Source organism: Nothoprocta perdicaria, unplaced genomic scaffold (genome assembly GCF_003342845.1).
Source record: "Nothoprocta perdicaria isolate Ctin4 unplaced genomic scaffold, notPer1 scaffold_197, whole genome shotgun sequence".
Taxonomy (NCBI): Eukaryota; Metazoa; Chordata; class Aves; order Tinamiformes; family Tinamidae; genus Nothoprocta; species Nothoprocta perdicaria.
The window spans coordinates 1,130,463-1,143,104 of NW_020455171.1; the positions used below are offsets into that span (position 1 = coordinate 1,130,463).

Consider the following 12,642-nt stretch of genomic DNA (forward strand, 5'->3'; position numbering starts at 1 on the left):
CCTCCCTCCCTGCCTCCCTCCCTCCTTCCCTCCCTCCCTCCTTCCTTCCCTCCCTCCCCTAAGCTGAGAGTGTGTTTAGTTCATTCTCTCATGTTTTGTTAGTGTCTTTTTGTAAGAGGGTTATTGGAATTACAAGTTTTCATTCAAATTTTGCATGAGTGGTGTGTTTTCTTTTTTCTTCTTTTTTTTTTTCTAGAAACTCCATTGCCTTAGTGTTTGAGCTGACGTATTAAGAGTCCACTGAAACAATGATTATAAAGATCTTTCTGAAAGAGTTAAAGACAGTTCAGAAACAGTTACGTATGTGTTGGGGCCATTGCAAATGCTTGCCTCGTCACTATCGGCAAGTCAGGTCCAATGTTGTGGACTTGATTACAAGTTTTTCATTTATTATATTCACTTTAGGCTTCTCTGGTAATTCCCATTTCTTATGAAAACTAGCAACGTGTTTTCTATGATTGAATCTGTTATTTTTGTACGTGGACAACTTCCTTTGTATCCCACGATAACTGAGATTATTTGAGAAATCCTGGTGATCTTGCAGTGTCAACCAGATCATCCTTCCCCATGCACTTGTTGATTACTTGGAGAAAAATAGTAGCTTTATGAAGTATGGTTTCCTTTTTCATTATTTTTATCTAACTGCTTTCTGATTTGTATTTCTCATAACTTATATTATTTTTTCTGGTAGAAAGTTAAAAGTAACATTTTTCACTTGTATGGATGGTATTTCCTACAGTCCTTTAAAAAACAGTCTCCATTTGGTTAATTTTTAAAAATACTCTTTATATCTTTCCTGGATATAGAACATGGCCTTAGTTTAGTTATTTATTGAATGGCTTTATTTCCATATTTTATTCCCTTTTATTACAGCTCAAGCAATTATTTTGAAATATTTGGAGATGTAGAATGTTAATTTTGAGTCATGAGACTTGAAGTAATTCCTGTTCTTTACTATTTGAATAAACATTATGGATTAACTCGAGTCTTAATGAATAAAAATGAAAACCTTCCCCTATTTAGAAAACCTTGCATTCCCCAGCTTTTGAAGAATCTTCGCCTTTGATTTTCATTTCATTTATTACAATGATGGAAACAATGAATGTTTTGGGTTTTTTTCTCCCAAGAAGGAGAGAGTTGAAGACTGCAGGAAGCTGCATTCTCAGTATGAAAGCAGCTTCGGTTACTGCTTTGAAACAGAAGGTTACATTAAAAGCTGTCCTGTGCTGGAGAGTTTTTGACGTTTCTACGGCACTCTTTTTTTCCAAGCGACTTAGAGAGTAATTTAAAATAGCACAGCTCGGTGTAGCAAATAATGAAATTACAAGCAATTGTCTTGCACTAGGAGTGACAGGTTCGAGGTTTGTGATAGTGAGAATTAGGTTGATCTCTGTGGTGACTTGTGAATTGGGCTGTGTGAAATGCGGGAGCAGGGCTTGACTGGATGCCCACATTCTCGTGCCTCAAATCTGTTTGTTGTTTGGAAATATTTTCAGTGTTAACAATCCTTTTGAAATTTAGCAGAATGGCTGCTTTGAGGCACATATTTTATGAACAAAACTGAATGTTTTTGCAGTAGATCTAAATATTGGCTCTATCACAGTAAAAGACTTTTTAATTATAATGTTCACTTTACCTGATTATTTTATATTCACGGAAACTGTTCATTTGCACCAGCTCCTTTACAGTTATCTACTACCAGGCAGTCATAATAAATGTAAAAGTAGTTGCGTTCCATTTTTGATGTATTTCCCCAGAGAAGAAGTGATCTGCATTTTACCTTGTTTCATTTGAGCATTAGTGAGGGTAACGGTGCAGTCTTTTGGAACATTATGCACCGAGGTATAAAAAGCATTAACAGCTTGCATGTTAAACTGTATATATGTGTTTCCCATTGGAAGAGGATTAAAACAATCTCATAAATTATACATTTTAGTTGCATAGATTTTCTTGATTATTCAAGCTTGTAGTAAGACTAAATAGACTTCTTTCAGGTTCAGGAGACATAACATCGAAACTTTCTTTTGACTTCAAATGAACATAAATCTCTTCTGTTTAATTRTTCTTTTTTTTGTTTGCTTGTTTTCCAGTTTGGAGAAATAGAACAGCAGTAGGAATTTAGAGTTCTGTTTAATTATTCTTTTTTTGTTTGTTTGTTTTCCAGTTTGGAGAAATAGAAGAGCAGTAGGAATTTAGAGGTTTACCTAGTCATGTAAAATTCCAATTTATGAAATGCTTGCTTATTTGAGACCACATTCAAAGTTTGAAAGTTAATGCCTCTTTCTTTGCAGGGTGCTGGTCAAGACAAACTTGGAATTTATGTCAAGTCTGTTGTGAAAGGAGGTGCTGCAGATGTGGTTAGTAATATTTTAAACATTTAAAAATAAAAATATTTTTAAAGTTCAAAGGTAGAAAGATCCTTTGGAAATATTTTCACATCTTCTATTTGCTATCATGCATAAATATTTGCTTTTATTTACACCAGCTTAGCAGAGGTATATGATTTGTTTTTTTCCTCCCTCTGCATTATTTAATTAGGATGGTCGTCTGGCTGCAGGAGATCAGTTGCTCAGTGTGGATGGTCGAAGTTTGGTGGGTCTGTCCCAGGAAAGGTATGGAGTGGTTTCATGAGGTATCTTTACACAAAATGCTACAATAATAGTTTATTGAAAAACATCTCATGCTGATACTTTCGTGTGTTACACTTAGTCTTGGCTTTTTATGACTGCCTGCATGTAACCTTAGTAACCAAAGTTAGACTGTGTAGCATTTTCTGTATATGGCACTATGCATTTGGGCCGTAGTATTGAACAAATCTTTATAGCTCTRATTTAAAATACTTTGGCTTCTGGCCTCTACCTGTAGAAATTAAAAATAATATCTGCCTGCAGATCTGTTTAATGAGTCTGTCTTYTCGTTGTATTCTGGTTTTTTGTTTTACTTTGTTTTTTCAAGTTTTATGATTATTCAGAAATGGAATGCCTGAATAATTCTGGCAGAATTCAATTCTGGCATGTCATTTCTGGCAGAATGACATGCCAGAAATGGAATGTGCTACAATGCTACAGCAGTGCTACAATGAAGAGCAGAAAACACGACACAAAAAGATCATAATGAGACTATGTAATACAGTGCCTTGTTTTATTCTGTTTTATTCTTTGGCTTTTATTGCAGGGCAGCAGAACTTATGACGAGAACAGGTTCTGTAGTTACGCTAGAAGTAGCAAAACAAGGAGCAATTTACCATGGTCTGGCAACTCTGCTTAATCAGCCATCCCCAATGATGCAAAGAGGTAAAAATGCCAATATTTATAGTAATAATAATTTTATAAGCCTTAGAATGCAGAAAATGTAGTAGTTCACAGTATCTTGCCAAATGTTAACAAAATGTTAAATCAGAAAAGTCATACAGTTCCATAGAAAAGCAGCATTCCCTTTTACATGAATAGTTCATCTGATTCTAAATACTCTTTAAAATTAGAYTAATTTAGTCATTAGCAAAAATAATAATTAAAAGCTAACGTAACACAGCCCTTGTTTGGAATAAGCTTACTAAGAAGGATATAATAATTACAAAGACTTGTAACCAGAGAAAATAGTGTATTTGCTGAGAGAAAAATAAATAGAAATAAAGCCCTCTGTAAACATATGTTAGCATTGATTTTTAAACATGGGGTATTGAAATGGGTGGTCTTAGGTTTCTGTATCTGCTGATAAAAAGTTCTTGGATGTTTCTTCAGTGGTGTGTTTTATCATCATACTTTAGTTATTTAACTCCAAARGACAGGTTTATTACTTATGAAATATTCCTATAAACAGAGAAAATTTCTAAATATGAGATAGTACCTATAAATAGTACAATATGGAAAGTAAGGAGTTAAAAGAATAATCCCTATTATCACAGTTTACAACRCCATCCCAGACACCATATGTCTCTGAGAATCAGGAGACTTTTCAGTAAAGCGCATTTGGCTTTCTCAGGTTTTTGGTAGCTTTTTTTAAAGCTCTCTTGAAGCATAGAAGTCAAAGGAACCCTAAACCATAGTTCCAGAGTGGAAATATACATTCAACGAACCAAAATTTTTAAAATTTGTTTGGCATTTGTTTAACTAGTGGCTCATTTTCAATTACAAGTGCAAACTAGCTCCTGTTTTTATAAAAAGAGTGAGTTAGACAGTAGTTTTGTAAGTCAAAGAGGGAAAATACATATCTAACTATTACAGTTTCTGACCGCCGTGGCTCAGGTAAACCCCGACCAAAGAGTGAAGGTTTTGAGCTGTATAATAACTCTGCTCAAAATGGGTCGCCTGAGAGCCCTCAGCTGCCGTGGACGGAGTACAGTGAACCAAAGAAGCTGCCAGGGGACGACAGATTAATGAAGAACAGAGCTGATCACCGCTCTAGTCCCAATGTAGCAAGTAAGTAAGATTATCCTTCTTTAAGGGGTAGATGCTTCCTCTGCTACTTTTTTTGGTCTTTGAATTAATTCCATGATTGCTTTAAAAAATGGATCAAGTTTAAAATGTCAACCTAGTAGCAACATTTGGAGAAAGCCTTTTGTTAGAACTATTCAAAGGAAAAAACATAGYTAATTTGTGAATGCTGTTGTTTTATTAAGTTAGACTATTAACAGCCATTTAAACACTTTCTGTAACTTTTCAACAGATCAACCTCCAAGCCCTGGCGGGAAGAATGCTTACACATCTGGAACTACCCCCAAAATAACCTCAGTCTCTACTGGAAATCTTTGCACAGAGGTCAGAAGTGGCTCACAAAATACTGTCTATTAAACTTGCCTTAGCTATCGCTAGAAGCARCGTGCTGGGGTCAAAACAGTGTCTCCTTTAAGAATTTGAATGTAATGCTGGTGGTAGAGACTGGTTGGAGTTTTTTTCTTTATCTTATTGAGAGATTGAGCCACCTGCAATTGGTTTCATTAAAATGTGTTCATGAAGTTTTGATTGCAGGGGTTTGTTTGTTTGCTTGAGGGTTGGGCAATATTGCTTACTTCTTTTCAGGATTATAACTACAACTTATTTCTTATTAGAAAATCTCTCTATCTGACATTTCAAATAAATAATATTCATAAGAATCAAAACAAAATGTTTAGAAAATGCATTTTCAAAAACAGAAGTTTAGGAGGGAAAAAAACAGGAAATATAGGTTAACATTCTGTGCAGTTCTATGTGATTAGTAAATTTTAATCTTATGTTCTTTTTAACTTTTTCAGGAACAGACTCTGCCTCCACGACCTGAAGCTTACCCCATCCCAACACAGACCTATACTAGAGAGTATTTCACATTCCCAGCCTCTAAGTCCCAAGATCGAATGGGTCCAACTCAGAATCAGTGGCCAAATTATGAAGAAAAACCACAGGTCCAAGCAGAAAGTAATCATTCCATCAATGCTACAATGCAGGTTAGAAATAATTTCTTACAATACTTCTTAAAAAAAAGTGTTTCCCTTCCACGTACAAATTGCTGGAGACATTTTAGTGGAACAGTCACTTTCTGTGATCTCTTGAGTTTTTGAGGATGATCCATGCTATAAATTGAGGATACTAGAACTGTCTTCAGCTGAGCTCTCACTCCTGACAGGGTCATGTGCACAGCTCTACTTTTGCTTCAAGACTGGCTTGAATTCAGAAAGCCTACTCCTGGTTTTCTCATAGAACTTTGGTTTTTAAGCTCTGCAGACCTTTATCTGGGATATGTTAATCCCTGCATTGCTCAGTAAAAGGGGGGATAGTTGCAGGATTTCTCTTGTAAAATGGCTTGTGGCTTTCTGAAAAGCAAATGAACTCRTCTACTCCTCCAGGAAGGCCTGTGTAGAAAAACTTCTTTGCCTGCAGGGTTTCTTGTTTAAACGACAAGATGAAGTCTTAAAAAAAAAAAAAAAAAAAAATTTTTAGACCTATCCAAGGTCTTCATCGAGACACATTTGCTTCCCACAGTTAAGACACTTGAAATTGCATCTTTTTTCCAGTTATATTGATACTACCTCATTATCAAAGCATAGGTGCTTCTTGATCAGAAATAAATTTATACCTGCAGTACCTGTTTTAAATTCAAAACATACTCTTGTTCACTCTTTGTAAATGAGGACTTTTTCAAGGTCGTACAGAAAATTACAGCTTGGTCTACTAAATCCATTCACTTTCTCGCATCTTTTCCTCTAATCCACCAGGGATAGCCTTATTGCTTAAAGATACAAAGTGAAATCATTTTTTCCTTCTTTTCCTTAGTTTCTGATGAAAGCTGTGCATTGCATCTGTTTCAGTATGTTTTTGCATTTGGAAAGTAGTTTCATCTTTGTTTGTTTGAGAGTATGTCATGAAAGCAATATAAGGAATCAGTTACTCTGAATACTTAGTCATGTATTGCCAAGTCAGTTAGATAAAAGTTGTCCTGAATATTGCTCTATTACAGATATCAAATCCTAATTATTTAAGCCATTAAGTATTTAAGTGTTCAAACCAATAGGGCAAAGAGCTTGCTGGAAGTAAAATGATTAGCATATAGCTATAAGAATATTTTACTAAATTTCTGTGCTGAGTGTTTCATAGGGCTTCATCTTGACAGATTTTTAACTACTTGGTTAATGTCTAGGCTTTCTTTGTAGGTGATGGAGAGGGGTTGGTATCTCCAGGGAATATTTTGACTCATGTCCTAGAATGGGATGAAGATTCACCTCTCCCCCTCCCTAAGGCAAGCTTGGGTGAGCAGCCTCGATTAGGTGGCTGAAACAACAGATGAACTTTATCTCGCCATGTGGTTGATAGATGCAGCATTTGAGCTATGGTCTTAAGACTTAATGCAGTGAAGAAGTATTTTCATAAAGCAGAAGTTAGACGCTTCAGCTCCCTACGGCATTGAGAGTTTACATTGTTAGTTTCTTCATTATACAATGATTCTTTTAGTATCAAAATTAGATCAAAATAGACTCGAGAAAARAAGTCTTTATTCTTAGCCCTGTGAGCAGTAAATTTGCTGAGAACTGTGCTTGTAAAAAGCTACAGGAAACTACTGGGTAAATTGAAATGTGTGTTTTCTCCTCTGAACGCAAGTCATTAGTAAACTGTTTGGCTAGGTGCATCTTTACAGCAAATCTAGCACAAATAGTTTTGTGTTCAGATCTGCTGGACTAATAGAGCATAAAAAATAACACTTGTTCATCTCAAAGAAGGCATTCTGCTAAGGTCRCAGTTCAGGTCATTGATGGAGGAAGAAGAAAAGGAGTTGGCTTTGTGAGTCTTCTCTCATTTGTTGATAATTGGTACAGTCTGTATTCAGGGCTTGGTATTTTGTAACATTTAAAGCGGAAATATTTGCTTCAAGAAAATCATTAACAGATTTGATAGTCTGATGTATGATGCAGTGTCCCTTTTTAGGAGGCTGTACAGTGAAGTGAGACTTACAGGCTTGTATTCAACAGGACTTGGCATTTGGTGCTTAAAAAAAAATGTGATAAAAGCACAACTCAATCTATACCCAAGCAGCAGGTAGAATTAGAAGTGACTGTGCAGTTTGCATACCTGCGAATGACTTGTGCAGTAATGAGAAGCRGAGGTCAGCGACGGGCAGAGGCTCCCTTGTCTCTTCCTCAGCAGCCCTTCTGTTTGCCCCCCTAATAGGCCGGACGTTGGCTAAGCCAGGAGAAGCCTGGAGGGCAAAGCTGCTCTGCCCGACCTGCTGCCTTGGGCCRCCGGCCTCTTGTGCACCTATGGGGGGAAGGGTGTCAGGGACAGTCCTGAGCAACTCTGAGAGCTGGGAAGGGCTTGGGCTCCAGCTCTGCTCTGTGTTCACCCTGCTGCTCTGTGCAGCCTTGCAGGCACTTCAGGGGCTGCACCGTCCTCCAGCRCTTGAGTGAGTTAGAGTACAGAGAATAATGTTTCACTGTTGCTTTTGGGAAACTTACTGGGTATGGAAATGCTGAACGTCACTAGCAGTMATTACTTTTGGTAATAAGAGTTTTTGAGCCATGTAGTCTTAGTATTTTGCTTATGTTTTAATATGGATGGACTATGGAATACATACCTTGTTTTATTTTTTCCAGCGTGTGGCTCGTTCCCAGGAAGAACTTCGAGATAAAGCTTTCCAGCCAGAAAGGAGTCGTTTGGAAGTGGTTATAAGGAAGGATGTAGAGTATATTGATCGGAAGTCAGACAGTGAACCATGGATGAATTCATCTGTGGATTCCAGCACATCCAGCCAAGAGCATCTGAACCATTCATCCAAACCGGTTTCCCCCGGTTCTTGTTTAGCTAAAAGCGGCCCTGGCCGTTGGAAAACTCCAGCCGCCAGCCAGCCAACTCCAGTGGCCATCTCCCAGCCCATCCGAACAGACCTTCCTCCWCCACCACCACCTCCCCCCGTGCATTATGCTGCGGATTTCGATGAACTCCAAATGGATATGCCTCTGCCTCCCCCTCCGCCGCCAAGTCAGGTAGGAGCACAAGCCTCTTCCCAAGCGGCTGCCGCGGAGCGCAAGAAGAGAGAGGAGCATCAGAGGTGGTATGAAAAGGAGAAGGCGCGTTTGGAGGAAGAGCGAGAAAGGAAGCGGCGTGAGCAGGAGAGAAAACTAGGCCAAATGCGTTCCCAGCCACTAATTCCCGCTCAGCCCGTGGCTCCTCCGGTTTCTCTTCAGCAGGTGAAATCAGAAAAATCTTCAACTTTGCAGAGGTCTCAAGAAACAGTCATTCGAGAGCTGCAGCCCCAGCAGCAGCCTCGGACTATAGAGCGGAGAGATCTGCAATACTTTACCATCAGCAAGGAAGAGCTGTCCTCCAGTGACAGCCTCTCTCCAGATCCCTGGAAACGGGATGCTAAGGAGAAACTGGAGAAGCAGCAACAAATGCACATTGTGGACATGCTGAGTAAAGAGATTCAGGAGCTCCAGAACAAGCCTGATCGTACGGCAGAAGAAAACGACCGCCTGCGCAAACTCATGCTTGAGTGGCAGTTTCAAAAGCGACTTCAAGAGTCAAAGCAAAAGGATGAAGATGATGATGAAGAGGAGGATGATGATGTGGATACTATGCTCATCATGCAACGCCTGGAAGCAGAAAGAAGAGCAAGGGTAAAAGGGGGTAATCCTTTCTAGACAAAAGTCGATGTATATCTCAGTGGGTTCTCTGGATTTCTCTGAGGGCTTTGATGTCCTACCAGGGCAAAGGAGGATGGAGTTGCGTTAGTGGCCTTAATTTGAAAGCTGTGGAAGAAAACCCCACCAGCTCACACTGGCTTCATCTGATAGGTGGTGTGTTACGGAGCTGTCCGTAGCTACCTGCAGCAGAATCTAGCTGGGAGCAGAACTTACTTTTCTGGTTGTACTCCCAGTGAGACCAGGAGGGGAGGAAATATTTTTCACAAATGCGTTTAGCCACGTAGCTGGAGCAGGATGAGGAAGTAGATGCTGCATGTAATTCACTTGCAGAAGGGAAGCAGAAATACTTTAAATTGTAAGCATGGGAGAATGGGAACAAGATAGTTTGTGATTTTTCTTAGATATATTTAGCTCTAAGAACCCTTAAGTTAGGGTCTTAGATGCTTTACTTGGACCTAAGCCCAGACTTCCCTGTGCCTGGCTATTTCCAGGGAACAGTGAGCTGCAGTGAGGTTCCACCTGATGGTCTTGTCCAGGCAGAGGCTCGGGCGTGAGGCGGCTGTTGCCGCTCCCTCCTGGTCGGATTGGCGGCTGTGGCAGCCCTGAGTGGAAGTCTTTGTGTGAAGGGCTGTCTGGTTGGGGTGTTGTGGGGCTGCAGCGCCCTGTCTCGGGGCTCCAGCTCCCCCACGGCCTGGGTCTTCTTCAGGGTAACCAGTGTCTAACGGGCTGCTGCCTCAGCTTCGCAGCTGTGAAAGCTCATCCGGCAGTAACTGCAAGGTGAAATAAGACAATGCAACTATATTATGATGAAGTTTTTACCATTCTGTTGGTAGTTGTTGTTTCCCAGAACCTAGTAACTATTGTTTTTAGATACCAGTTTTTATAGGAAAAGACCTTTTTCTAAACAATAGCACTGCTACTAAAGTTACATTCCAGCAGGTCTGCTTTGACAGCCTTAAATTGTTCTGTAATTTGCTAAGTGTTTTCTGTTAGTTTAAGAGATGGCTTAATTCTGTGCTAAGCAATTCCTACTTGCAAAGAACTGTTTGTACATGTTTATTTTGACATTCAGGAATTGCTCTTGGCTTAAGTAGCAGTTGAGCTCAGGATTGCTTTGGCAGCTTGATTTCCTAAGCTTGTTCTTCTCATATTCACTGCAGCCTGCATTGCTTTCCTTTTTTCTCGTGGCTAACTTTATTAGTCTTTGAAACAATAGATACCCTATGCTTGGAAACTGTAGAAAGCAAAAGCTAAACTTATTGTTGGCAAACTCCTTGTGTTAAATCCCACTATTGCTAGCATGTAATATGCAACATATAGTTACCTATGGGCATAACCATTCATATAAAAGTGCTATTTTCACTCAGTGTCTCTAATATCCCATTGTAATAAGGCTTAAAATAGAATAGCCAATTGTATTGCATTAGCAAAACATATGAGAAACTTGTAGTTTCCTACTGAAACTAAACAGTCATCTAGAACTAATGTTTGCATTTGTTACGTTTTACTCTTTGTATTGYTGGAGATGCAATAAATAGAAGAACTGTTCTTTAATCAAGTCAAACTAACACTGATAAATATTTTAGGTTATTTTAGCTGCTTTCATTTCTGTATTTCAGGAATATGTCAAATTCTGTTTCTCTTTTTAAAGCTGCTGACTTAACAATTAAAATGCTTTTGGCAAAGCGCAAGTCTAACCTATCTTTATTTTCACTGTGCATCTTTCTTTTTTTCCCTTTTCTTACTACCTGCAGCAGACTGCTGTGCCAGCAATATCTGTTCTAGATTTGGTATGTTTGTTTCTTTCTCTTCAATATCACTTTCGCATTTCGTTTTCTGATTTTATTAGTAACCATCTTATGTCCTCTGGATGAATTTGCCATCTTTGGTTGCCCAAAAACCATTTTGGTAGCATATGCAGTCACTCTAAACATGTGTTTTAATGTTCCCAGGTGCGGTGACTCCTTTCCCTGTGTTTCTGTCCTTTTAGATGTTGTTTGCTGCTTGCAGGCTTCATGTTTGTTGTCGCTGTGGTCTAATATAAAATTATTTGATATTTTGTGTAATTGTGTTTGTAAAATCTTACTAATCAGTTGGAGTAAGAAAACTGTGAGGTAAGATTTCTTCCCCTTCCCATATGGAGGTTTCCGGAAAGCTTGAGCATCACCTTTTAGTTCTGACTTAAAGCAAAATTGTCCTGACAGCCTAATAATGAAGAGCATTGAGCCAGKTTCTTGCCCTGCCCTGTGATGGCTTTCAGCACAGATGGACACCCCATAGTTAACAGATTTTTTTAATTTCTCATCAAAATAAAGTTGTCAACTCTGAATTCATAATTCCAGGTAGATCCCATAAAAATGCAATGATTAACTTACTAGACTTTAGTTTTCTAAATCTCAGTTTCATTTAGTTAATGCCATTCTCTCTTGTTAAGTCACGACAGATTTTCAAGTTGGAGCAGTAGCTGGCTCCTGGCTGGCAGTACTTGGCTAAGCTGATTCTGGCTGATCCTGCATTTTATCCTTGGAACTGGGTACTTAGAAAAAAGAAAGTTCTGTAGTCTTTTAAAGAAATAACATAGCACCTTCAGAGGCTGTTCTGTATCATTAGTGTACCGAGTTTGAAAGAAGGGTTATGCATGTAAGTCCTGTTAATATAATCAGTTTTTGCATCTGAAATGTGATTAGTTTGACTATTCGAAACATGAACTTGGCCATTTGACCCCGCTTTTTAAATAATAACTTAAAACGTGTGCACAGGGCAGCCTCTGAGCTTCTGGTCCGCTGCTGCAGGCRGCAGGGAGGCCGACTCTGTCACATGCTGTAAAATGGATTAGCCAAATTCACAGACATTGCCCCCACGAACCCATAGCGGAAGGGTTAGGGAAGGATGGACCCGCCGACACCTCGGCGGCGGTGACGTCAGGGAAAATAAATGCTGGCACTGGATCAGCCGTCACCTGAGTCAGGACAGGGTTTTGTTAGACTATTAAAATTATCAAAATTATCATCTAAAAGAAAAAAAAAAAGAAGAAAACTTTTTAGTTCTGAAGTAGATGATGTGAATGATAAAACCAAGCAGAACTTTTTTTTTTTCCTCTCCTTCTCTGATTTCACGGTTTTGAAAGTATTTGTCTGACTTCGGGCAAATTCATCCCATATCACTTTGTGCATTCCAGGAAATTGCTTGCTTATTTCTAGGAAAAAGAAAGGACTTTTCAGAATGCATTGTGTTTACTTTTTGGATGTCTGGCATGAGCATTGTTGACAGCTGTTGTCCTCATTAGAAGGCTGGGGAATGCTGATGGAAAGATAATACATAAATCATCAATCTGCCTAGTGTTTGTCTCAATTTCATGGGCCATTAACAGATCTAATCCAGGTTTAGTTGCCATGAATAAATAGATAGAACTGAAAGTTTTTTTCTGGAACTTTTTGAAATCATTCTAAGCAGTACCTGGAGGTAAAAATTTTGGAAGTAAATCATGTATGATGTGACTTTTAAACTAGAGAGAATCTAATGGGGATGCAGAATGA

At 38.8% G+C, this 12,642-nt stretch overlaps 1 protein-coding gene across 6 annotated transcripts in view; it reads left to right on the forward strand.

The window, feature by feature from the left end:
• The window catches only part of AFDN (afadin, adherens junction formation factor), an 85,831-nt gene that overhangs the window by 61,996 nt on the left and 11,193 nt on the right, over positions 1-12,642 (forward strand). For 3 of the 6 annotated variants that reach the window (XM_026037382.1, XM_026037381.1, XM_026037378.1), the window contains 7 exons: positions 2,292-2,357; positions 2,539-2,612; positions 3,175-3,293; positions 4,224-4,418; positions 4,666-4,757; positions 5,231-5,419; positions 8,057-9,079. In XM_026037382.1, the coding sequence (XP_025893167.1) occupies positions 2,292-2,357; positions 2,539-2,612; positions 3,175-3,293; positions 4,224-4,418; positions 4,666-4,757; positions 5,231-5,419; positions 8,057-9,079 (1,758 nt within the window). Of the gene's footprint in view, positions 1-2,291; positions 2,358-2,538; positions 2,613-3,174; positions 3,294-4,223; positions 4,419-4,665; positions 4,758-5,230; positions 5,420-8,056; positions 9,080-10,860; positions 10,897-12,642 lie in introns of all 6 variants that reach the window. The other 3 variants (XM_026037379.1, XM_026037380.1, XM_026037377.1) reach the window with 2 other exon arrangements.